The sequence below is a fragment of the Spinacia oleracea genome, chromosome 5 (assembly GCF_020520425.1).
Source record: "Spinacia oleracea cultivar Varoflay chromosome 5, BTI_SOV_V1, whole genome shotgun sequence".
Classification (NCBI taxonomy): Eukaryota; Viridiplantae; Streptophyta; class Magnoliopsida; order Caryophyllales; family Amaranthaceae; genus Spinacia; species Spinacia oleracea.
Genome location: NC_079491.1, coordinates 4,429,169 through 4,454,445, shown reverse-complemented (window position 1 = coordinate 4,454,445; position 25,277 = coordinate 4,429,169). Strand labels below are relative to the sequence as shown.

General features: G+C 37.3%; 3 protein-coding genes across 3 annotated transcripts; 1 reads left to right on the top strand and 2 right to left on the bottom strand.

The window, feature by feature from the left end:
• Positions 1 to 492: 492 nt before the first annotated feature.
• LOC110782722 (uncharacterized) lies at positions 493 to 7,879 on the bottom strand. Its single transcript, XM_021986951.2, has 8 exons — positions 7,132 to 7,879; positions 4,318 to 4,835; positions 3,702 to 3,752; positions 3,518 to 3,625; positions 1,661 to 1,756; positions 1,387 to 1,485; positions 955 to 1,014; positions 493 to 856 (listed from the first exon to the last, which is right to left on the bottom strand). Exons 1-8 carry the CDS (start codon positions 7,862 to 7,864, stop codon positions 791 to 793), a joined length of 1,731 nt encoding a protein of 576 aa, XP_021842643.2. The 5' UTR covers positions 7,865 to 7,879; the 3' UTR covers positions 493 to 790.
• A 1,707-nt stretch (positions 7,880 to 9,586) lies between these two features.
• LOC110782731 (acyl-coenzyme A thioesterase 2, chloroplastic) lies at positions 9,587 to 16,997 on the top strand. Its single transcript, XM_021986962.2, has 5 exons — positions 9,587 to 10,370; positions 13,215 to 13,392; positions 13,810 to 14,276; positions 14,862 to 14,990; positions 16,532 to 16,997. Exons 1-5 carry the CDS (start codon positions 9,984 to 9,986, stop codon positions 16,724 to 16,726), a joined length of 1,356 nt encoding a protein of 451 aa, XP_021842654.1. The 5' UTR covers positions 9,587 to 9,983; the 3' UTR covers positions 16,727 to 16,997.
• Positions 16,998 to 19,175: 2,178 nt separating this feature from the next.
• On the bottom strand, positions 19,176 to 24,925 carry LOC110782741 (formin-like protein 1). The gene is made up of 4 exons (XM_021986973.2): positions 22,625 to 24,925; positions 22,306 to 22,505; positions 21,158 to 21,402; positions 19,176 to 20,217 (listed from the first exon to the last, which is right to left on the bottom strand). Exons 1-4 carry the CDS (start codon positions 24,646 to 24,648, stop codon positions 19,402 to 19,404), a joined length of 3,285 nt encoding a protein of 1,094 aa, XP_021842665.2. The 5' UTR covers positions 24,649 to 24,925; the 3' UTR covers positions 19,176 to 19,401.
• Between the last annotated feature and the right edge of the window lie 352 nt (positions 24,926 to 25,277).

Here is a 25,277-nt window from a genome sequence, read left to right as displayed (position 1 = left end):
GAATTTAAAGGCACTAGCTTACAAATCATATTAATGCAAGATAAGTTAGTTGGACTTTAGGAGCTAGTTGTCTGGCATGTCATTTTCATGTACTTATCTTCCATTCCTAGATTATGACAGTGTTCATTGTGCACTAAATTACAAAAGTGCAAGATGTAAAAGATAATGTCATTAAATCTACACATGTTCTTTCAGCCTAATGTTATTTCATCTTAATGTTCTTTACACAAGTATTTGTGTTCTTTTGATGCATAGTTCCTATTGTACATTTTTGTTTGCCATCTAAAATGTACAGTATCAAAGTAGTTACTATACGGTTTGTTATTTCCACATATTTTAAGGAAAATACATTTAAGAAAAGGTATAAATAAGTTCAGATAAAATAAGTAACGAAAAATAAGAGATATCCAAAACACTGATACACAGAGTAACATTTTTTTGGTGATTCTCATTCTGATGTTCACTGATACACAGTGTATGGCGAAGACGACAAGACGAAAAATGTGAGTCCCTTCCTCAAATTTGGAAACTTATTCAAAATCTTGTCAAAGCTGAACTAGTGAAAGCTATTCCAGACCTTTTTTTCTCCTTTACAACCCAAACAGAAGGAAATTGAAAGTATTATACTAGGCAACAGAATTTCCTATTGGGATACATATTAATTAAACTACAAAAATACAATGTTCAAGGGGAGTGAACAAAATCTACCCCCACAAGTTTTCCCCCTCCGTTTCCAAGGGATAAAAATGACGAAAAAGGGCAAAGATTGAAAAAATTATTGGAACATTAGTTATAAAAGATAAGTTTCGACAACAGTTCGGCCAAACTTCTCTTGAACATCTTTTGGAGTTTCGACCTGTGAAACACAAGTAAGCAGCAATGAGGAAATGGTGATGATAATTCTCAACTACGGGATAGATGGGGGAAAAACTGCAAGCTAAATCTACTACTCACCGCGTTTAATGCTTGGAAAAGAGCCTTGACAGTGTTGTGTGGATTCCTCGAACCAACAACCTAAGAAAAAGAACAACAATAACAAGTTCAGTACAAGTTAATAACAAGTTCAAGAAGGTTATATATTCACCTAACAAAAAACATCATCATAGAAAAGCATGTCCCTATGCCACCTTTACAATAAGTTCGCAAACTCATGTAGGTCAAGGTTGCGTTTAGTTCAATGGAAATCAAGCTCTAAACTTCATGTTCTTTAGTTTGGTATTGGTATTATAATAGAGAAGTTAAAGAGAAAAGGAAAAGGGTTTAGAAGGGAAGGGAATTACAACAAAACAGAGTAAAAATGGGAAAACCAGCATTTTGACAACCAAGTGAACCAACACACCCTGAATTACCGAAAGTGGTTGTTAAAAGTAGAAAGCTGATACATACCTTTGATTTGATGTTTTTAAAACCAGCCAAGTTCAATATCGTTTGGACAGTTTTGCCTGCCTTCATTCCTGTTGCAGTTTTTGCAGGCCATAGATAGACCTAAAATAGAATTCAAAGCATAATACGATAAACGGTGAGCATATCAGTGACCTAAAATAGCATTCAAAGCATAATATGATATACAGTGAGCATATCAGTGACCTAAAATAGCATTCAAAGCATACTACGATACACAGTAAGATTGCTGGAAAAAAAAATAAAAAAGAAAAATAACCTTGGTTTTCTTGTATGTTGTCTGTACAGCATGTGAAATTGTATGGTCTTCATATCTATCAATGTAATGAAGATTCTGAAAGCATTTCTCATACGCCTGATCATGCCCAAAAAAAAAAAGGGGTCAGATGACGTCCATTATCACAATCCTGCTAAAATTTACGGTTGTCAAAAATAAACTTAGTTTTAGCAAGTTACAACAATAATTCACAGTGAAAGATGCTGCATAAACAGACACTATTTATGTAGCTCAGTAAACAGACAAAGAATACGACTTTAACTTCAGATGCCATAACAATATGTATGTTGCTCAGTAACAAACAATAAACAAAATGCCAGTGCATGTAGCAAACAGATAATTTTTCATCGGCCGTCATGACTCATGACCATATAGTTCAGTTAGTAGAGACTAGAGAGAGTAGCACATAACATCCTTGTTCAAGTGCTCGGTATCTCTACTAAGATCTTTCCATAGGTGGTTGTAGCACATAACATCCACTGTACCAAAACCAGGGAATTGATGGGCCAAATCCAACTTAACAATTTGTAATAACTACTTCCTCCGTTCTTTTTGGTTGTACCCACATTCCAGAAAGGTGTGTTTTTTTATGTTCTACCCACTTTTACTTTAGTCTATTTTTGGTATACATATTTTACCATCTCACCCCTTTTTCCCACAATAATTACACTTTTCGATCATTTCTCTCCTACTTTACCCACTATTACCCCTTATTTACTATCTCTGTTTTATCGTTTCCACTGTTTTCTTACACCCACTTACCTCTCCTCGAAACAAGTGTCTACAGTAATTTGGTACATAAAAACAAACGGAGGGAGTATGTTAATTAATCCATGGGTTTCTAAGAAAGGAAGGCATAGTGCTTGGTCAAGCTTGTAAACAAACCAACAAATGCCAAGTCAAGGTACAGCTACGCAAGCAGTCTCACCACCAATGAGCAAAAAGCTAAGCAAAAGAAATTTGGCAAAAGGCACAAAGGATTAAAATTCAAGAGTAATTATGGTTATTTCAGGAAATTCCAAAGTCGCTAGTCTCTCTACTCAGAATGTCCTGAACTATGACACTGTGATAAGTAGAACCCGACTAGAGACAAGTGCATGGGTCATTGTGTATGTGGTGCATCACGTGCATGAGGCGCACATTCTGTTCCAAAAGGTTGAGTACATAATTTCACTATTTTTCAAAGCATTGTATTTTGAATTGATTCATTAATTCATTTATTAAGCAAGTAGGCGTGGAATAAAATGAATATTCCCACTTCCAAAACTAGACTACCAAGCTACCCTTTACGTTTAAAAATATGAGAACCTATACCTAATCATTCTCACACCTTAACTCCCTTTCATTCCCCCTTCCTCTTATCAAAACGAGAAATACCTATTGGTCCTCTTTCACCCACCTTCTCGGATGACCTAGATGAATATGTAAATGAGAAAAGTTTTTTTTTCGCAAACTCAATCACTGTTAGCTATTAGCTAGGAAGAAATTTATACACCATGCCCCAGTAGACGGTAGTGGCCAAGCGTCATCATTAAATATTTCCTGCGCTCTACATTAACCCAAAGCCTATTCTACAGGCTAATCGACAAGAGTTATTCCCTAATCATACAACAATATTGTATACGGAGTAACATTTTAGTGGCATGAAATCATGCTTGTATAAAACCTGAAAATCAGAGACTAAATCATAGGTTTGACCGTTTGGGCTAGTATTGGTTCACAACATGCAAATATTGTTAATACTTTAGTGAAAGAAACTTGCATTAACAGACAAAACAATTAAAGCAACACACCAAAGCTGTGCAGGAGAATCATTTAACAACTTGATAAAAAAAATACCTTCTGAAGAGCAATAGGTATTGCTGGACCTTTAGCTTTCGCATAACCGACAACACCATTATAATTCCCACATGCTATAATTGCCGTGAACTTGATCACTTGACCACCCTAAAGTGTGAAGCCGGTTAGATAAGAGAACTCATGCAGCTAAGAACAGAAAACCATAAGAAGGTTGCAACTATACCTTTGTCACTTTGCAAGTCCGATTCATATCAATCAATTTTGCATCAAAGCCCTGTAATTCAATCCAAAAAAGTTACTTTTTAGGGTGTCAAATATAATAAATAGACCAAAATATGCAATATTTGTCGTCTGCTAGAGTTTCTTTCAAGAGAATGTAAAAAAGTGATTTGACACATCAAACTACTACATTGCAGCCACATTTCACACCATGATAAGCAAAACTCAATATTATATGCCATACTATAACTAGCATTTAACCAACTAATGTAATAGAAATTAACTTCCAAACAGAATATCATCACCCACTCATGCATCAATTGGATGATAAAATGCCATTATCATCAGCTTGCATCTTACTCAAGTAGATACGAAGTATGATGCATTATATGTTGTCAAGATTCTAACTAGAATTTCTAACTGACGAGAACTGAACAATTTTTAGATTTGTCTTTTAAGATATCTGACTGAGATGATAATATCAACAGCATAACATTAAATCTTAAAAACAACATTGATGAGCACATTGCAAGCTTATGGCACTCCACATATTTTTGCGAACTTATTGTAAAGGTGGCATAGGGACATGTCATTATGATAAAGACGGTGCTTGTACTTACTTTCCTGAACATTGGTCTTCTTTTCTTCTCTGTCAACGAATTTCTCTCTTCTGCAAGATCTCTAATCTCTTCTTCCAAAAGTTTTCCTTTCTTTCCAAATGTATGATCCAATGCTGTTAGTTTCTGTTCTAGCAATTTGTCGATAGCATTAAGCTTCTCAAGAAGAATATCATCTCTCTCTTTCATGTCATCAAATTCTTCTTCATCATCATCGACCCTACCTTCTATCATTCTCTTTTCTTGTTCTTCATCATCCTCAGGGTCTTCTGTTGAAGGTAATTCCTCCCTATGTATAATTCCATAATTGGCAGGATCTTTAGGATCAAAAGTTTCCTTCCACTCCACTAACCTCATAGCCCTGTTCAACTTCTGAGCAAGCAGAAACTTGTCTTTTCCAGTGGCTTTCTTAAAACGATTTATCAATTCGCCAATTACTTTGTACTCCAGTCGGAAACGGAAATGCTTCTCCTCAAACTTGTCAATCTTTTTCATCCATTTCAAGCCATCATCAACAGTTTCTGTGAGATTATTGAACATGTAAGCACCACGTTGTATATTCATCAGTTATCATGCATAGACATAAGCCAAGGCCAGATGCGAATTGCTCAGACTCAAAGACCATCCAAAGTAGCAAATCTTTAACAACCCGTATGCGATATTTGAAGAGGGAGGAAGGGGAGGAGGGAGGTATCGTCATGTACCCTGTACACTAAATGATCTAACCATATAAAGAAAATCTGTTTAGCCAAACTATTAATAGCTCTAACGGGATCTCCTCATACAACACTAAAATTCCAAAGAAATTTTGGACAGTCACTAAGGGTACTTGCTTAAACACAATTATTTTTTTGGGGGGGGGGGGGGGGGGGGGGGGGGGGTGATTAAAAGTTTCACCATATCATATCTCTACACACCAGTGTTTGGCAAAAGGGAAAAAACGCCTTGGAGGAAAAAGCAATTCATAGAAAGCTCCCAGCTCAAGTTTATCGACTCAGAAAGTTCTTTGCATTTTCAAGCAGTTAACAACTAAAAGCACAACTAACACAACCAGTTTATCAGATCTATTACACAACTAGCAGACATCATCATTACATTCAATTGTTTTTCATCACATTTTATAGCAGGCCTAAGTATGAAGAGAGAAATGGATAGCAAGACGAGATACGCAACAATTTTATAATATATATTGCTTATAGTAAATGTTAACACAATATCCAATATAACGATAAAGGCCGGTGGCAACAATGAAACGGCTTGGATAATTAAATCAATAAACCCATCTATTTGCTTGATTAAAAAAACAAAAGAACGGTAAAATCAAAAGATTAATTGGTAAAGAAAAAGCGAACATATTTACATAATTTATTTGTATAGCACATTATTTGCACACCTCTAACCTGCCGATTCCAGGTATGATAAAACTATCGAATAAAGCGACCCAAACTTTTAATGAAAAAGCGAACATATTTACATAATTTATTTGTATAGCACATTATTTGCACACCTCTAACCTGCCGATTCCAGGTATGATAAAACTATCAAATAAAGCGACCCAAACTTTTAATGAGAAACCATTCTACTTTTGAATATTTTCAAAATAGATCAATAGGTTTTACTTTGCAAACATAATTGTCTACTGTTGTTTCCAATTCTCCAACATTGGCAACTAGAATTCCAACTCTCCAATATTGGCAACTAGAATACAAATTCTCCAATATTGGCAACTAGAATACCAATTCTCCAATCTTAGCAACTAGAATTCTATTGGATGTCTATCCTATCAACCATGAATTGTTCATACAAAGTATCTCTTGTGACAAGTTGAGCACATGCATAAACTTAGGAGATGAACGAATCTTGTATTAGAAAGAATTTTCAGGTTTCCATGACTCTGATTATCAAGGTAACGCAGACAATTACATTCACAAATAACAGAAAATATTGTACGAACCAAAACAAAACTAAGACTGTGGTGGGTAATTCAGTATTAAGTATTAACCATAGGCTGAAATTTTTCACAAACCCCAAAAGAAATTTAATGGAAGTAACTACCAGTATGAATCCGAATCAAAAAGTAGCCATGGGACTGCCACAGTAAGGGGTGTCAGTACCCCCAACACTATATCATTGCTAAAGTAAGGGATGTCATTCTGTTCGATGCTTAGATCCTTCGATCAACTAGCATATACTCCACACAAGTAAACAACAGAATGTAAACACAAAATGGGATTTGTAACACATTTACACATAGCATCCGACCTTATAACACATCCAAAGGACAATTACAACAGCTACTTTTGCCAAACAGGGTATAATCCTACTCGATTCAAAAGTTCCACAGTTTTCTAGAGACCTAATTAGTTCCCCATACAGCTAAACAACATATTGTCAAGACATTCGATCGTTGTCCACACTAAACAAAATTGCAACATTTCCCCAAAATGACCTCTAATTCTTGACATCAAACAGCTTCAATCACAATAGCTACTTTCTCCAAACAAGGTCTCCTACCCGGTTCAAAAATTCCCATCTTTATGGAGACCTAATTAGCTCTCCATACAACAGATTTTCAAGACATACAACATTACACAACATTGCAATATTTTCACCAAAATGAGCTCGAACACCTAACATCCAACAGCTACTACTAAGGCAACTAACATCAATCACCGGTTCGTCTCACAGAACAGTCTAATTAGTTTCCCACAGCTTAAGATTAAAAAAAAACAGTGGCTAAATAACATAGTAACAGCATTATCATTATCAAAGATTGAATCATAAAAAAAGAGGAGAGAGTGAGAAAAGGGACAATACTAGACTTGGCGAATCCGTTAAGCAACCCCTGGTAACGCTTAAACTTCCTTTCAACCATCAAATTAAACTTCCTAGTCTCTTCCTGAAACTCAGGGTCTTCCCATGCATCATCTTCAGAATCAGAATCAGTAGCTTCTTCAAACGAAGGATCCCATTTCATCTTATCATGCATACCATAAGTTTTAGCATCTTCCTTCTCTAATCTCTCAATCAAAGGGTTAACACCCATCCAATCTTCCTCCTCTTCTTCAATTGCTTCATCGACGAAAATGCCAGCCTTTCGCTTCTCTTCTCTCTCCCTGTGCTTCTCTATTTCTGCTTCCTTTTTGAGGTTTTGGAGTGTCTTCTCCATTGCATCGTCGGATAAGAAATCACAGAAATGGCGGGTCTGGTGGGGGGGTTTGATGATGGGGATTGCGGAAATGGGGCGGAGGAGAGAGAAATGGCGGGTTTGGTGATGGGGTTTTAGGGTTAGGGCTTTGCTGGAGATTAAGCGGGATAGCCATGAAAGAGGTGGTTTGCTCATTGTGGCTTTCTGAGGGTTTTTGAGTTTGAAGGGTTTTACTCCATTAGAATTCTGGGTTTGAAGTTGAAGCTTTTTGGGGAGGAGAGAGAAAGAGGGGTTAGGGTTGAAGGCCAGTAAGTGACGAACTGATGATGCTTCAGTGTTTGGGTCGCAAACGGGCTGGTTAGAATCTGGGCCCTGATATCCAGTCTCGACTACCCGGACCATTTGAGTATTATACTACCAAGTACCAACTACTACATACCAAATATTTCCTCCGACATGGCACAATTGATTTTGGCACACATATTAAGGAGCGGTAAATCCGTAAAAGACAACGTTACAGGACAAAAGTGCTCCTTAACAACAACCAATCATCACTTACACCTAGGGGTGTCAATTCGGACAAACGGATCGGCTTTGGGTTGGGTTCATCGGTTCAATTTGAAACGGTTCATTTGGCTATAGGGTCGGATTTTGTCGGGTTAAAATTAACGGGTCGGTTCAGTTCGGTTCGGGATGGTAGGCACGGGTTCATACCGCGTTGGGGATTGTAAACGGGTTTAGCTGGTTTGTAACAGGTTAGCGTCATATCGGGTCGGACTCATATCGGACAGGGTTATAGTCGAGTAGGTCGGGTTAGTTTGGGATGGAAAGTGTCGGGTTGTAAACGGGTTTAACTGGGTTGTAACAGGTTCGGATCATATCCGATCAGGTTCATCTAATAACAGTCTGCAATGGGTCGGGATGAACAAGTATAGCCGGGTTACATTGTGTTAAGGTTCATATCGGTTAGGCTTCTTATCATTTTAGTTCTTATCCGTTTCGATTCATACCGTGCGGATAAATCAACAAAGGGTATGAAATGCGTAGCGGGTTGTACTTCGGTTCGGGTTAATTCAAATACAAATTATAAGCAATATCCGGTTATTACTAAAATCATAATTTTCAATACGTTTATAAATTATAACTTCGATACCTTAATTAGGGGACAAAGGCGATACCTAACTTTTAAAAGTGTTAAAATTTTAAGACCAGCAGAGTTGATGAGTATATTGTATATATGACTTAGTTCAATAATTGATGACGCTGAACTAATAACTAATACTCCGTAAATTTATGACTTTGTATTAACGAAGCATTTATTGATGAATTAATAACTACTAATAACATAGTAATTAATAATGTAAACGGGTTACGGGTTATAAATGATTAGATTACAAAGGTTACGGTTTGTAAATGATTCGGGTCAAACGAGTTGTAAAATTAGCTTGTCATGCCACCTAAGATTTTAAGCATTGGCTTGCCATTGGAGATGACATGACCAACATTTCGGCCATGGTTATCTCTTTTTTCCACGTCTTTTTGTGTAAGACGGTGCTTCTTTTTCAATAGATACATCATTTTGAATGGGCACCCAAATAGGAAGTGTAACATAGTGAAATAAACGAAGTATAAGGCTATTTCCACTTGAGAAATACAAAGTAGATTGAAGTAGTATTATCTATAACTAAAATAAACTTTAATTTGTTCAAATAAATTTAACCGAATGAAATCTAGGTGAATAAAACACAATATAAAATCACCACTTTTCAACGGCTATAAAGCATCTCAACATTTTCATATCGAGTTGTGCTTTTTTAAAGGCATATGCTGGATGGGTAACTAGGCTAGTCCGGCATATACTTGATCAACTATAGCCCGGCCCCGGCACAAGAAGTGCGGGTTCAAATAGCTTAAAATATGCATTTGTAGGCCAAAATCCGAGCCCGGCCTAAAAGCCCGTTTTGCACGTAAAGCCCACACCAAATTTATGGCCTTGGGGCATAATTTTTTGGTTAAAGTCCGACCAGACCCGAATTTTGATTACCTTTAATCCGGCCCGTTGCCCAGCCTAGAAATCAAGCAAATACATTCAACGAGTAATCAAATAGGGAGTACCTGTCAAACAAGTCAATTTTCGAACACAAATCGTAAAATATACAATGTTCTAACAAGTCAAAGATTTGGGTTCTCCAATTCTGCATCCCACCCCACAAAATTGGAGCCAAACCCACGTTGAACATGGACGTTGTCAATGTTCACAATTCAGATGCGCCCACTTCATGTTTATGGTGGAGGAAATCATTTGACTTCAATTCTTTAATCTTTCTCCATTTTATCAGACAAGCATCTGCTTTTTCTCATCATTACATCAACAAATCCCAACCAACTTTTCACCTACAATTCAATTCTCCTTCAATTCAAAACCCCCAAATTTTGAACAAAAGAGGCCACATAATTGATTTGATCGCGCAAATACGCACCAACTGTTCGACGAATTGCCTCAAAGAATAGAACTTTCAAAATGGAAAATCCCAATTACACACCTTCAAATTTCATATCAGTTTTCTCGAATTTGCCAAAGCCATTTGAGGATTCAAGCACAAATGGTTCAGGCGATGGAAAGCAGCAACCTTTAAGCTTGTGGCCAGGAATGTACCATTCACCAGTAACAATTGCATTGTGGGAAACAAGGTCTAAGATATTTGAGAAAATGAATTTCACTTCAATTGATCATCCTCCACAAACCCATTTGCTAAATAAGACTCCTTCACAATCTAGGATGACTGTTCTTTACAATTTCTCCTCTGATTTTATCTTAAGAGAGCAGTATAGGGATCCTTGGAATGAGATGAGGATTGGGAAATTGCTTGAAGATCTTGATGCTCTTGCTGGTACTATCTCTGTCAAGGTAATCTAAGCCGGATTTTATGTTTTTCGATTGTTGGTTTTTTCGGGTATACAGAGGCACAATGGGCATTGAGGTTGACAGAGTTTGATCATAGTCTAGTTGGCATTTGCTTTCTATTGTTGTTTGTAGTGCTATTTACTTGTTTAATTGGTTTGCAACTCTATTATTGATTGTTTCTAGAGTTTGGGGGGTTTTCTTAAGTGATTGTGTGGGGTTTTATTACTACATTGGTTATGGATTGCATTGAGTCTTAATGAGACATTGAGACATGCATTAACATGTACTGAAAGTCAAAGATGGATACTGAAACTGAATTGCTAACCGAGTACCTATAGTTTTGCTGTTCCATAGGCTACCACAAACTTTTCCCTCTTTTATTCTAGTTTACCTAATTTTGTTCGAGTTTTAAGTGACTTCAACAAAAATATCTTGACAATACCTGGCTTTACTATCGACTCGAGCTCAGTGATCACAGAGTGAGAAGGGCATACAACCTACTAGATTCTACTGAGTCGTCAAAGAAGAAAGCAACACATGAATGGCATTTCTTAACCAGATTGTTTAATTTGGTTGAAGTCTTGAAGAGTATGAAAACACCAGTTAGTGAGCTTACATAGAATGAGGTAGCTTGGTTGGTAAAGGTTAATCAAGCCAATGTTGCTTAGATTGTCTTTTTAGATATATAGGCAAAGCTGACATAGAAGAAGGGGATTAGTTTTGTTTGAACATCTTTATTGGGTTATCATGAGTATGCTTTGTCTTCCTCTCAACTGAAAGCATTAGTGTTATCACCAATCGGCAAGTCTGTCCTCACAATGAAGCTATTCAAATATTCATCTATATCATATCATCCCCCTGGAAAGTTCAGCTCCTTTGCTAGCCTTTCACTTTAACTCATGCACATACTCCTTTGAGTTTTATCATTGGCCTGCACTAGGTTTCCTGGTTTAAGTGTAACTGTTAGAGGCTCTCATAACTTCATAAGCATATCGGTTGCAGTCAGTAGGATTACCATATTGTCCACTCTTATATAATATCCCGATAGGCTTTAACAGATTTAAGAATGATTTATACCCATTGCCTTTAAGATTATTTTCAATTGCTTCTAATATGATCAAATCTATGTTACCCGGAATCTTCATTTTCCCTCAAGTACCCGAGTCTGATGCTCGACACTCAGACGTGGGTATGACACTTAGACACTTCATTTCGAACCAAAATCATGCAAAAATTTCATAAAATACCCATGTCGGACACTTGAACACATACCGTATCCCACCTTCAAAACTTGATTCTATTTCATGTTTAGCCCACGTGACTAATATAGACCTTAGGCAACTCTTACAGGCTATGTTTAATAGTGAAATTTTCCCCACGAGTCTAGAATTTCATCTTTAATTAACACTTGATTGATGTGTCCGGGTAACCGATAGTCTAATTCATCATTGAGTGACAGAAGGAGATTTCTATTCTATTTATGATGGGAATCCTTTCAGAATGGTTCGGCAAGCATGAGGTCAAAGCTTTCAAAATGGCTACATTGTTGAGAAAATTTAGGTGCTATCATGATTCAAATTGTCAATATGAATGCTAAGCAGCTGTGAGAGGATCCTTGGTACCTTGGTGGCAGGAAGAATTTCGCAAGCCTGTCAAGGTTCCATTTTTCACAGTCATGGGCTGTTAGATTTTGCTGGTTTTGATAATTCTTGTGTCCAGTCTTATCTATAACTTATTGGCTATCAAGAGACCTAGGAACTTTTTATTCGTATTTTGTTTCCACTGAAACTTTTCATCCACCCTCAGACTAAAAACTCTTAAATTACAAAATGGGTTCACTAAGAATGTCCAGGTCTTGTGTTATTCATTCATTCATTCATTTGTAGCCCGTATGACCATAATAAACCCAAAGCACCCCTACAGATTGCTTCTTTTTTTGTACACACTTGCAAGCTTTTCAGGAATACATTGATGTGTTGAATGGGTTTTATGGATGCCTTGTTTGTGGCGTGCAGTCGATTATGGTTAGAAGTATTATATGATTCTAGGAAACTTAGAGAAGACTTCCCTGTTCCCTCTCATACCATAGACAGTAAGACACCCAGAGTGGTCTAATAAATATGAGCTATGGTACTTTATTATGATGACTATATGGTTATAGATATCATAAGGGGACCCACTCCCCAGGTGATGGGAAGTTAATCGTGATCTACGAAGAATTCTCTGTAATTTATTTGAAATTTTTTCATCAGTTCTAGAAGTGGACCCCATGCCGGTCAATCTTCTGTTGGGTTTCAACCACAATTGTGTTAGTCAAAGCAGAACTCAGGATACTTCTACACACACTTCTAAGATTTCATATTTTTTTTAGGAGGGTTTGATGGGTGTGAGTTATATCTTTCATATTGGGTATCACTGGACTCAATTTTGGCTTTTGCTCAGCTTCACTACTTTCTTATATTTGATGTCTCTGTATGGCGATGCCAGTAATTTTAGCTTTTAGCTGCTTAATTTAACACCACTAGTACACTATGAAGTACGGAAGCTGCTTAATTTAACAGCACTAGTTCACTATGAAGTATGGAGTACCAAGATCTTCCATAAAAAATATGCACCAAAATTGATTCTTGAAGCTTGTACAGAAGGCATTGGTATGACTGAACTGTGAGCAAAGAATGCAAACAGAAGCATATTTGAAACAATGCTATGTGCTCCGATTATAGTATACCGTACATGTATTCTGGGGTCTACAAAACTTTTTATGAATAATATCCTTTGTTTTGAACTTGTATATTGCCCTACAATAGTAATTAATCCTCCTCCCCCTTTTCATTTTTTGTTGTTCAGCATTGTTCTGATGATGACTGCACTACAAGACCATTGTTACTGGTCACAGCTTCTGTAGACAGGATTGTTTTGAAGAAGCCAATCAGTGTAGACAGTGATTTGAGGATATCTGGTTCTGTCATATGGGTTGGGTGGTCTTCAATCGAGATTCAACTGGATGTTAGTCAGGCCATTGAAGGTACTGAGTCTACTGACTTAATTTTGCATCTGATCATCATTGTAGCTTCCAGAGTGCAATTTATAATATAAAAGTCTCCAAGATAAAATTAATTTCTGCTTTCTTAAATTATACTCCTTGTCCAAAAACCAAAATTTTCATTCCTTTTGGCTATTCAGAAACCAAAAATTTAAACTATAAGCTGCTATATTACTGCTCTCTGAGCATGCAAATTATGTGACTGTTTTTGCATAGTTAAAATCCCATTACATTTCCATTTTTCTATTCAGCTTAAAATTTTGAAACTAAAATATGCACCTCTAAAATATATAGTACTGCTAATTTTAACGTATTACTACAATGTATATGTCAGATGTGCTTGATCTACTTCACAAGTTCCCATTAATCTTAGAAATACTGCTGTCTTTATATATGCAGGATCTTTTGCTTCAGATTCAGTTGCTCTTACAGCTAACTTCATTTTTGTGGCCCGGGATTCAAAGACACGGAAAGCTGCTTCAGTTAACCGACTTGCTCCTGAAACTGAAACGGAAAAACTTTTGTTTGAAGAAGCGGAAGCAAGAAGCAAACTCAGGAAAAGAAAAGGAGGACAAAACAAAAGGGGTTATGCAGATGGGGAAATGGACAGATTGGTAGCTCTTTTATCAGAGGGGCGCATCTTCTGCGACATGCCAGCGTTGGCAGATAGAAATAGCATTCTTTTGAGGGATACCCGTCTTGCAAACTCTTTAATATGCCAGCCTCAGCAGAGAAACATCCATGGTAGGATCTTTGGAGGGTTTCTGATGCACAGAGCATTTGAGCTTGCTTTCTCTACATCATATGCATTTGCTGGCGTCAGGCCTTCTTTTCTAGAAGTTGATCATGTTGACTTCTTGAAACCTGTAAGGAATCATTTTTTCTTTGATGATCTTAATAGTATTAGGATATTTCCTAATTTCCTAGCCGTGGATTTGAAATTCTTAGCTCTTTCTTTGTAGAAGTCCCATATTGAATTAGCACTTTTCAATTGATTTTCTTCCAAGTTCTTCATGTTAGTTAAGGAAGTGAAATGGTTAGTTTGGGACATAGAGAGGCTAATACTTTTTTTGTGTGACCTGCAATTAGTTATAATAGTCTAACTAATTGCAGGTCACACGGAAAGCTGTTATTTAACTGAGAGAATTTCAATCAGGTTGTTTCTCTTTGGGTCTGTAAACTACTTCAGAGCATATCAACTACGTAGTACTTAAAAAGCATAAGTAATTATCAATCTCGCTACTAGATTTTACTAGTTAACAGTGAGACTACGAACATCTAAGTCCTTCCAGCAATGGAATTTATCCTGTGTCGTCCTTTACTCGTTTATGTCAGTAACTATCAAGTTCTACTCTTCAAAATTGTCTTCTGTATTTTCTTGGATCGTCGCATATTTTATAAAACCTCTCCTTGATATTGTAATTAAATTCCTTGATTCTTATTTCATGCAGGTGGATGTTGGTGACTTTTTGCGTTTCAAATCATGTGTCCTTTACACAGAACTGGAAGATCCAGAACATCCATTGATAATTGTTGAGGTTGAAGCTCATGTTACAAGGCCTGAAATCAGGTCAAGTGAGGTACGTGCGCTGAGAGCAATGGTAATTTAGTTTATCCTGTTTGTTAAGGGAAGTACATGGTAGTGCACTTTTATATCAATTCAAAACCCAAATCAGAGCACATAATAACAGGGCTTTTCTCATTATGAACGACTTCTGTACTGAGATTTGGGATCCACTGATCTGAGTTGTGAATCACTTCTGATCCAAATCAGGATCAAGAGTGAATTGGAAATATTTTAAAGTTTTTGACCATTTTTCTAGGTACATGTACATGAGGGGGAAAAAGGACATAGTGTCAAAATTTTCATAGCAATTTGTTTACACTACATTTTTGAAGGGGAGTACAGAGTAGTGTATCTTTCAATTGAGTTAAAACGGTAAAACCCAAGTATATGCACATATTTACCAGAATGTCTTCATTATGAATTAATTCTGTATCAGGATCCACTGATCTGAATTGTGAGACACTTCTGCTCCAAATCAAGAACAAGAGTGCTTTTTTTTTGTTAATGTCAATTTTGCTCATGTACCTAGCAAAATGGATATAGGGTCAAAATTTCATAGTAATTTATTTACAGTAATTTGTTTACAACAACAACAACAACAACAAAGCCTTAGTCCCAAAATGATTTGGGGTCGGCTAACATGAATCGTCGTAGGAGATCGTCATTGTCACCAATCAAACCAGAAAGGAGTAGGAAGTAAAAGAAAAAAAACAAGGAAGAGAAAGTGAAATTAATGAAAGTAGGATAAGAGAAAAAATGTATATATATTATAGAAGAAATATTGTAAGAGATAATAAAAAATAACTAAAATTTAGAATAAATGAATAAGTAAAATAAGTACATTTCAAAATAGCATGTGAAAATAAAAAAAGAAAAGTTTGAAAGAATTTTAAAAATAAAATAAAAGTATTTACAGTTATTTGTTTGTTAGGAAAAAAAGGATCTAGGGTCAAAATTTCATAGTAATTTATTTACAGTTATTTTACACTACAAATTTTATTTTATAAGAGCATATGTCGTGCTTAGGGCAAGATTAGCGCTAGTATAAGCTAAGACGTCCACGTCATCTTTTTATTAATTTTTATTTATTTTCAATTAATCAGATTCTTGTTGAGACCCTTTCAGACATACTTAATTTTTCCACTTCACCCCTCGTACTCATTCAAGACTCCTCAAACTTATGAAAATAATAAAATAAAAAAGAATAAATAATAATAATTAAGATTGAATATATTGTTTAAACGTTTTAAGTAGAGTCTTGGAATTTCAAGACTCTTGCTCAGACTTTTGTCATACTCTTCCACTTAAATGGGAGGTCTTAAGTTAATACTCAATAAGACTATTTCTCAGACTATTGCTCAAACTACCGCTAATCTTGCTCTTAGGCTTCACTCATTTAGGTAGAGATTAATCAGGGAAGAACCACAATTTTCCTGAACAATTCAATTATAATCAACGTTTAATAATTCGACTTTGGTGGCTGTTTGGGTGCATTAGAAAGTTGCATTATCTAGGAACTTTTTTGTTAACTTCCATAAAATATCTGTGAAACAGGTATCCAACACATTCTACTTCACGTTCACAATCTGTCCAGAAGCAAAGGCTGAGAAAAACAAAATCATAATTCGCAACGTCGTTGCAGCCACTGAGGAAGAAGCACGTCATATCTTGGAACGAAAGGATGCAAAGGCTCTGCAAGTTAGCAATTGTGCAAACAAAGAAGTGTCGACTAACATTATTGAAGAATAAGGGTAGAAGATTGATTATGTATGTCTTCTTACAATAATTTTCTAACTATAGAATATGTAATTCTTCTGAATCCTGATATCATTTCACATGTATCTGCAAAAGACAATACTAGAACTGAACCACTTTCTGATTGCCTTTTAATTTGTTGATAACTTAACCATGTGTATCAAATTGTATGCAGTTGCACATGATCTTGGACCAATTCTTTCATATTTTAAGTGCTGTAAAAGAATCGGAATTATCAAGTGTCTACTTGTTATCCGTTATGTCATGTATTCTATCCCTGAAAACAACCTCTTTATAAAAATAGAGATAAGGTTGTATACATTTGGACATTTTCAGACATGTACTAAATAGCGGGAGCCTTGTGCATTGAGTACGACTTTTAAAAAGAATTGGAATTGTTGGGGGAGTTGAACTCTTATCTCATCATCTTCACATTCATTACATCTTCGCATACCATCGTTTAGATTGGAACTGGATCGCTTTCTGATGAAACAACTATAACCTTTAACCGTCTACGTTGAGCAAAGTTTTGGGTGTGTTGAAACTCTATGTTTTCCACATGTGAGTTGTCCCACATTGGAGAAAGATGAGAGAAAATACCACCTTGTAAGCTTGTGGATTCACTTCCACTATTGTCAATTGGTTTTAGTGTGGAACCTCCATTGGACTTATAAGTGGACCGAACTCTCCTCCTCCTTATTGGATTGTAGGCCAATTTCATATTTCTCTGAAACATGGTGAAACAGTCTCATACTAAGTTACTGACTAAGTATATGCTTCATATGGTTACCTATTGCATTAAGATTACCATGAGAAAACCACCCAATACAACTTCCATGATAGTTTCCAACTTCATATAGTCACCAACATGAGCTAAAGTCATGTGACATCGAACTTTAGCCAATATGGTGAAAAAACAACAAAATAATGCCTATATAAGGATAGTTAACCCGGTAAAAAACGTAGTAGTTGGTTGAGAATAAACTGTAATTACGCACAGTCTTAGAAGTTAAAACGATACATGTTTTGAGAACGTGGATTGTAGTTTTACATGACACACCAAATCTATCATTTATTTGTTGCTTTATTTTGACACCCATTCATTTGTAGCTTACCATAGTAATGTAGAATAATATACAGACGAAACTTAGCATAAAAAGAGTTAATGCGACCCATGCCATCATGCCATGCCGTTTTCCAACTTGTGCATGTTTGTCCCTCTATTTCTTGGTCTGCATTATTATTTTTATTTGTCTACAAATGTTAAATAAGGTAGCTTTCCCATGTGATTTTTGGGTGATCGAGATTTTTAGTTTATTTTCTTTCTTGTCACCTTGTAAAAATAATAAAAAAGTAATTAGAAAAATAATAAGTATACATTAAAATTTCTGGTATTTAGACAAATAATTTCAATTGTTTTTTTCTGGCAGATTCGCACACAATTATTGGACCTTTAAACTGTTTTCATGAAAGGGAAGTGGGAAATCATCCAACGTTAGAAAACTTAGAATAACACAGGAAAACAAAATGTGGGGGTGCTTACACCATCTGTTGCCCTAAATCCCAGAAATTGATTTAAATATCACTTGAAATTATCGATTTGTTTGGTTAAAGCTTTTTTCAGCAAGAAAAGCTTTTGATGCAAATTAGCTTATTGATTACCAAGTACTTCGTATTTTATAAAGTTATTCGTTTGAAAGAGTTTTGTTAGTAGTTGTTTTAAAGAGTTTTTTGGGTCCAATAAACTCCTTTTACACTCGAAAAACTCTTTCAAAAAAGCTCATATGAGGAGCTTTTTGGAAAAAAATTACTCCCTCCGTCTCTTTTTGTTCTTTACGTTTCTTTTTTTTAGTGTTTCAAAATGTTCTTTACATTTCCTTTTATATTATCACATAAATGATTTAATATTCTATCAAAATTTGTACCCAATTATTATATTAACCAATTAAATCAATTGAGTCATTTAATCCCTCACACTTTTCCAAAGAGACATTAACTTTTTCTCATTTTCCCAATATCAGAATTTTGATAAGAGTGAAAACATTATAAATAAACGTAATTTTCCTCGTTTATATGAAAAACTTAGAAACATTAATTAGTCGTTAAAACGCGTGTAAAATACCAAACGTAAAAAACAAAAAGAGAGACGAAGGGAGTAGCTTATTGGTCACAGAGAACAGGAAAAGTATTTATAACAAAAACAACTAACAGTACTTCAATATTTAACTGGCTAGTCATAAGTCAAAATAGGTACTCTAATACAACTAGCTAACAGCTTATAACCAAACAAGTAATACAACCAGCTAACGGCTTATAACCAAACAGAGCATATACTTTAATGGATATAGGATTTCTAAAGGCTTTAAGATTTGTGCATAGTAAACTACCTTGAATATAAATTGAATTTATAGCTTAACATGCAGAAAAAACAAACGGATATTCGTTTTACTTAGCCGCTACTGAAAATTTTATTGATATTAGCACAAATCTAGCAGTCGTATTTCCTGATTCCTTCTACTATGTGTTCATAATTGATTTCCAAAATTATACTTATATAATTACAAAATATGGAAATTACAAATAATTAGATGTTAAACAAAAAAAAATTCCTGCAGGCTACTTTCTTTATACAGAGCCTTCTCTACCAGGCTAAATAAAGCTCACCGACACTAAGGTGTATCATCTTCAGATGAGCTAGACTGTCTCCTGCCAGAAAAACCCGGCAAAACTTGTGGGAGAAACGGGTTTACCGGAACCGGTAGCATCGGGTTTACCGGTACCGGAAATCTATGCGCGGAACTCACTATTGTCCGTTCATTTATCATCCCGACTTCCTTACAAACACGGTCTAAAACCGAAAGGAAATCCCTCACTACCATGAAGATTCTAAATGGGTGAGCTTCTTCTTTAGCCGAGTTTCCATGGAAATACTCTGTTATCTCCTTCACTAGAGAAAGAGCTACACTTTCCTGGGCTTGAACTCTGAAGATTTCTTCTTCTGCCATTTTCATGAACTGGTTAATTGATTCAGAAAACTTTCTGATGTTGTTTTCCTGTTTGTTTAATCTTGCAATTTCACCAATTCTTGCTAGACCTAGTGTAAGCTTTGCAACATCATTGCTGAGACTGTCAGAGTCCATTGCAGCAGCTTTTTTGACATTGTTGAGTTCTGAGCTGATGCTTGATACAACTTCTAACCCTAGCTTTCGGCATTTGGCTTCATCAATTGAAGCTGAAGGTTCGTTGTTGGTGGTGGTGGATGATTGGCGTTGGCCTTCGGTTCTTGTGATTTCTTGAACCACGAAGTGTAGAAGGGTAGTTTTGCCGTCTGCACCTTTGACATCGACGAGTTTGAGCAACGTGTCGAGCTTGAAAGCATGAGCATCACCGCGGTTTGTGCCAACGTTCATGCGGTTTCCTGTTTTTAGGACGGCTTCTAGAAGCTTTAGGAACATTCTACTGCTCCGTAGCTCATCACATGCTGCCTATTGCACAAAGATTAGTTATAAGCTGTGAGTTGACATGTTAAATACAATGGTAGGCCAAATCATAGGATGGATAAAAGGACATGATATTAATCACTAATTTCCTTATCTTAAACAACAGCAGAATCACTAATTTCCTATCTTAAACAACAGTAAAAAAGGATGGTTCTATCCCAAACCACACAAAATCTCTGCCTCAAGATTTCTTACCCTCCCAAGTTTCCAGCCCATTAAACCTGAACCGTGTTATGAACCTTTTTTCTCGTGATTTTTACACACTGGTAAGTAGTTATACGCCTCAGCCAATCTAAACAAAGGTCTGGAATAGTGGACAGGCCATCAGACACACGAGACTAGGCCTTTCTAATATTGCAAACTTAATCCTTATATTATACTTCGTATATATTTATATGAAATAACAAACAATATTACTCTCGGGTTCAAGGGTAACGGAATAACCTCTCTGTTATCATTTGCCATTTGGGCAAGACTACATGTAAATAAAGCACCCTTCCCCTCGCCCTTGATTGAATAAGACCTTGTTCTCTTCACCTGGTCTGATTTATCTAATTTCTGGCAAGGTTTGGTCTGATACTTCCGGTGAGTGTTTTTTTTGTTTTTTCTGCTCTGGCCTGGTCTAATCTAATCTAATTTTCCTTGAGCAATAAGAATAAGGTGAAGAAAACAGAGCTTAATATTGGTGTGCATGTGCTACTAAATTGTGGTACATGGAAAAATAAGGAAGAACTAAACTCTTTCGCCTTTATGTCAGTATCTAATAGAATGTGTTGCTTTTGTTTTCTGCTTACCTACTCCACCCACCCCCACTCTAGGTACACAAAGGGAAATTGAAATTCTTATCCCTACATTGTCCATCCTTGAGTTTCATGAATAAGAAGTGAAGAACATTACAGGAAGGAAATCAAAGATGAAAGTTTACCTCAAGAGTGTCAAAAGACTTTTTTAGGTACTCGACCTCGGACTCAAAATTGGTCATGTACAACATTGCTTCCACCCTTTTGAACGCAAAAGGTATATCAATCACGGCCTTCAAAAACTTCTCAGCATGCCCAAGCTTGACAGGTGAATCATCTTTGTAGTCCTTTAGTTTGCGTTCTTCTTCCTTAGATGGTGCCATCTTCAGTAAACTCTCCAGAAGTTCTGTTCCGAGAGTCTCTGCATTACCTGCACAAAACCAGTCCCTTTTAGTTTCCATGCCTCACATATAACTCGATGCATCGTTCGTTGCAGTAATGAACACAATGTCAGTAAATAAAACTAAAGCATTCTACCGGATACCAAACACGATAAAATGGAAAATATGGATTCAAGTTATTCTCTCCATTCAGCACGGAACCTGATTACAAGAACGTAAGGAAGCATTTCTAGACCAACTATTTCAGCCATCCCATAACTTGGCCCAGGCCGAATAAAATCTACTTTAACAATGAAATGCTTCAAACTTTGCAGCCAAAAGCTTAACTACAACCAGGGATTAACCCCCTAAGTTATATTATGTTGCAAGTGACACAACAAACTTGTATCCTCCATCCACCACGAAGCGGATCTTCCATGCCCACAACATCCAACTACTACGAATATAAGAACATTATTTTCTGGGAAAATAATCACACCATGACAAAAGTACACAAATCCACCTTTAATGCAATCACAGTACACAAATCCACCTTTAATGCAATCACAGTACACAAATCCACCTTTAATGCATATCAAATCTAATTGCTTTCCCCGAAAATGAAATCCATACCCCCCCCACCCATATGGAATTGGTCCCAGCAAAAAATAGCCGACTTTAATGTTTATGGAACAACTTTTAACCCATGATTAACATGGGAACTTTCTTAAACAGTGAACCTCAAACTTCCTGAACATATTCAGAGAATTCAATGCTAGCTTCGGAAAAGCCTTCCACCGGTGGACATAGAATCATCACAATTGGCAACAAATTCGAAGTGAATGTAACTCGTATGAAACGAAACTTTTATAAGCACAATCGAACAAAACCAATATACAATGCTAACAATCTGATGCTAATAAATCAATATAAGTGCATATTATATTATATACCTTCCAAAAGGGCTTCACAAACTTCCTCCATTGTCACATGGAGTGCCCTTAACAATATCGCAATATTCTGGGCCTTTTTTGGATCAAGAACTCTATTCTCTTGCATTGATGAAGGTTGAACATGCTTTCCTTGCATTTCCTTCTGATTTGGATTAGGAGTCTTTACTACGAACAACGTCTCGATCATTTCCTCATTCAATCTGCAATCAAAAACCCCAATTTTACTTCATCATCAACTTAGTTAATCTAAACAGAAATTTTTGCAAAATTGTAATGCAATCAATTGAAGATTATATAAATAAATGCAACAGAAGATTACTTGAATGAGCTAGATTTCATCTGATCCCACACCATTTCCCTATCTGAACTTGCCCTGACTTTATCCCAATGTAAAGGCTTCAATTTTGGCCTTGGTGTGGTTTCCTCACTTCCAGAACCTTCCACTGAAGATTCAGAAGTTCGTTTCTCTACTGCCACTGGTGGTGGTGTTGACACAGACACAGATGGTTCACTCACAGGCAGTGGAGGTGGTGGCGGTGGACTCTGGGACCTCCTCAATGGTGGAGGAGGCGGCGGCGGTGGAGGTGTTGGTGCAGGCGGGGGAGCGGCGCTGATGATCCTCACCGGCGATGAATTATTCAGCTTACCGATGATTGGTGATATCGGTGAGTTTCCGGCTGAAGCATTCGACAATGGCGAAGCACAGTAAGCTTTGGACGATTGTGATGATGAATCTGTAGATGAGATCGGAGAGATCGGCGATGGTGGAGAGTGAGGTGAGATTGGAGAATTCGACATTGTTGTAGATTCTGGAGATTCCTTTCTCTTTCCTCCCAAAAACGCAGGTAGTTTCAGTGCAGAAAGTGGCGATGATTTCCGACTACGAGTGCTAGAAGCGTCTGACAACGCCGGCGACGCCGGTGCAGGAGACCGTGAATTACGACCTAAAACGCCCCATTCCCTCTCCTCCGGCGACATCTTCCCAATTTTCCCATTCAATGGCGATAATCTTGGAGATTCCGGAGGTGAATTCATCCGGCTCGAACTCGAATTATTTGACAACAATGGTGATTCCTCCGCCTCCTCTTCTTCCTTGATCGGCTCCATCTCTCTTTCCGGCGACGATGTAAGGGAATAAGGCGGTGAGAAATGCATCTCTGGCAACGGCGGTGATGACACAGTCGCCGAAGGTTGGACTTGCAATTCGATAAACTCCGGCGAGGATTTAGGGTTTGAAGACCTGTCTTTCGGACTTGCGCTCACACCGGGAGAGATACTGATGGAAGCTGATCGCGCTGGAGAGCCACTGTTTGACGAAGAAGACGAGGACGAAGAAGAAGTGTCTTCACAGTTAGCTGCTCCGCCATTGTTGAGCTTCTCAGCTTGGACAACAGCTGCAAATACTCTCCTAGAGTCTGATCCACTCTCTCTTCCACTCACTGAACCTCTAGGTGAGTAAAACTCCTCTTGATCTTCATCCACTCTTTGATTCTGTTGCTGATTATGTTGTTGTTGATGAAGATATTCATGCTGAGAAGACAATTGATGCTGTTGTTGTTGTTGATATTGTTGTTGATATTGTAGTTGTTGCTGCTGATGTTGCTGTTGTTGTTGCAGCAGCTGCCGCCCGCTGAGAGGCGGCAGAGGGTGGAGCTCCGGGGAGTCGAGTTTCCGAGGACCGACACCCCTCCGAGCACTACTCGAATTAGCTGCTCTTCCACCACCAGCTCCACCACCATTAATGGCGGTGGAATCAACTAAAGTGCCCAAATAGAGAAACTCCGAGCTGTTATTCGACGGATTCCTCAACTTCGGCGGACGAGGAGGAAGAGCAGCATTACTGTTAAACGAACCCCCTCTTTGCACCGAACTGTTCGTAGTCTCCGATCTAGTAGTCGTCTTATCAACATCATCACAACACTCCCCACGGCGGCGACTCCGACCACGAAAATAGAAAAAGAGAGCAACCGCCGCAACGAGAACAGCAGAAAGCGAAAGCGCAACAGTAACACCAATGAGCTTCTTAGATGGTTTAGAGGAGGGAGAGTGTGGAAGTATAAGGGAGGAGATGTTAGCTGGGAAGGAGGCAAAAGGGGAGGCAGGAGTGGTGGTTGTAGTAGGCGGCGGCGGTGGCGGAGAAGGGTAAGTTGGGAAAAAGGGCTGTTGATCGGATTTAGGAGTAGAAGGAGTAGGTGGCGGTTGAGAAGGGGCCGGGGAAGAGTCAAGTGGGAAGAATGGCTGGTGAAGGATCCGACGGCTAGGATGCAGTATTGGAGAACAGTAACAGTTGGATAAGAAAAGCAAGAGGAAGAAGAAGAAGATGAGAGAGAAAATGGTGGGCATTGTGGAGAAATCTCACACTCACTCCTCAACACATTCAGTCTCTCTCTCTTCTTTTCTCTCTCTAGAATGAATGCAGATCAGGTGATGGAGCTAGCTTAGAGGTAGTGCTATATCTGGGTTTGTTGCTTAGAGAGGAGAGAGAAAAAGGGTGAAAAAACTGAAATGGTGATGGTAGCAAATGTGGGTTAGTTTAAGTTCGTTCCAGCTATTATTATGCTGGTTTTCTGGGTTTAGAGGAGGAAGAAGGGAAATTGGACTGAAATTTGAGGACTCTGGTGCAGTTGTAGTGGTTGTTTTGTTGGTTTTTTTGTTGCTTATTTACTGTTTTAACCCTCTTCTTAGGTTAAGAAAAGATTATTTCACTGTGCCATGTGGTTAATCTCATTATTATTTTGTGACGTTTAATTGTTCGACTTTCGGCTGATTAGTTTCAACTTTTAACTACTTTTACAAGTTAACTACGGAGTACTCCCTCCGTTTCTAAATACGTGTTCACTTTGGTTATTGATAAAGTATAAATAAAAGTGGAGGTGGTGATTGAAAAGTGGGAAAAGTGTAGAATGTGTAAGAAAAAGTAATAATGATGTATAGAAAAGTGAGAAAAGTGTATGGAAAAGTGGGAAAAGTGA

Bases quoted from the DNA above. Each gene is read 5' to 3' on its own strand.
- LOC110782722 (XM_021986951.2), bottom strand. From the start codon at position 7,864: ATGGTCCGGGTAGTCGAGACTGGATATCAGGGCCCAGATTCTAACCAG. The intron at 3,753-4,317 runs GTAAGTACAAGC...ATTGAATTACAG, and splicing joins GAAGACCAATGTTCAGGAAA to GGCTTTGATGCAAAATTGAT. The intron at 1,757-3,517 runs GTATTTTTTTTA...GGGCATGATCAG, and splicing joins TACCTATTGCTCTTCAGAAG to GCGTATGAGAAATGCTTTCA.
- LOC110782731 (XM_021986962.2), top strand. From the start codon at position 9,984: ATGGAAAATCCCAATTACACACCTTCAAATTTCATATCAGTTTTCTCG. The intron at 10,371-13,214 runs GTAATCTAAGCC...TTTGTTGTTCAG, and splicing joins CTGGTACTATCTCTGTCAAG to CATTGTTCTGATGATGACTG. The intron at 14,991-16,531 runs GTACGTGCGCTG...TCTGTGAAACAG, and splicing joins CTGAAATCAGGTCAAGTGAG to GTATCCAACACATTCTACTT.
- LOC110782741 (XM_021986973.2), bottom strand. From the start codon at position 24,648: ATGCCCACCATTTTCTCTCTCATCTTCTTCTTCTTCCTCTTGCTTTTC. The intron at 22,506-22,624 runs GTAATCTTCTGT...TTTTGATTGCAG, and splicing joins ATGAAATCTAGCTCATTCAA to ATTGAATGAGGAAATGATCG. The intron at 20,218-21,157 runs GTAAACTTTCAT...TTTGTGCAATAG, and splicing joins AGTCTTTTGACACTCTTGAG to GCAGCATGTGATGAGCTACG.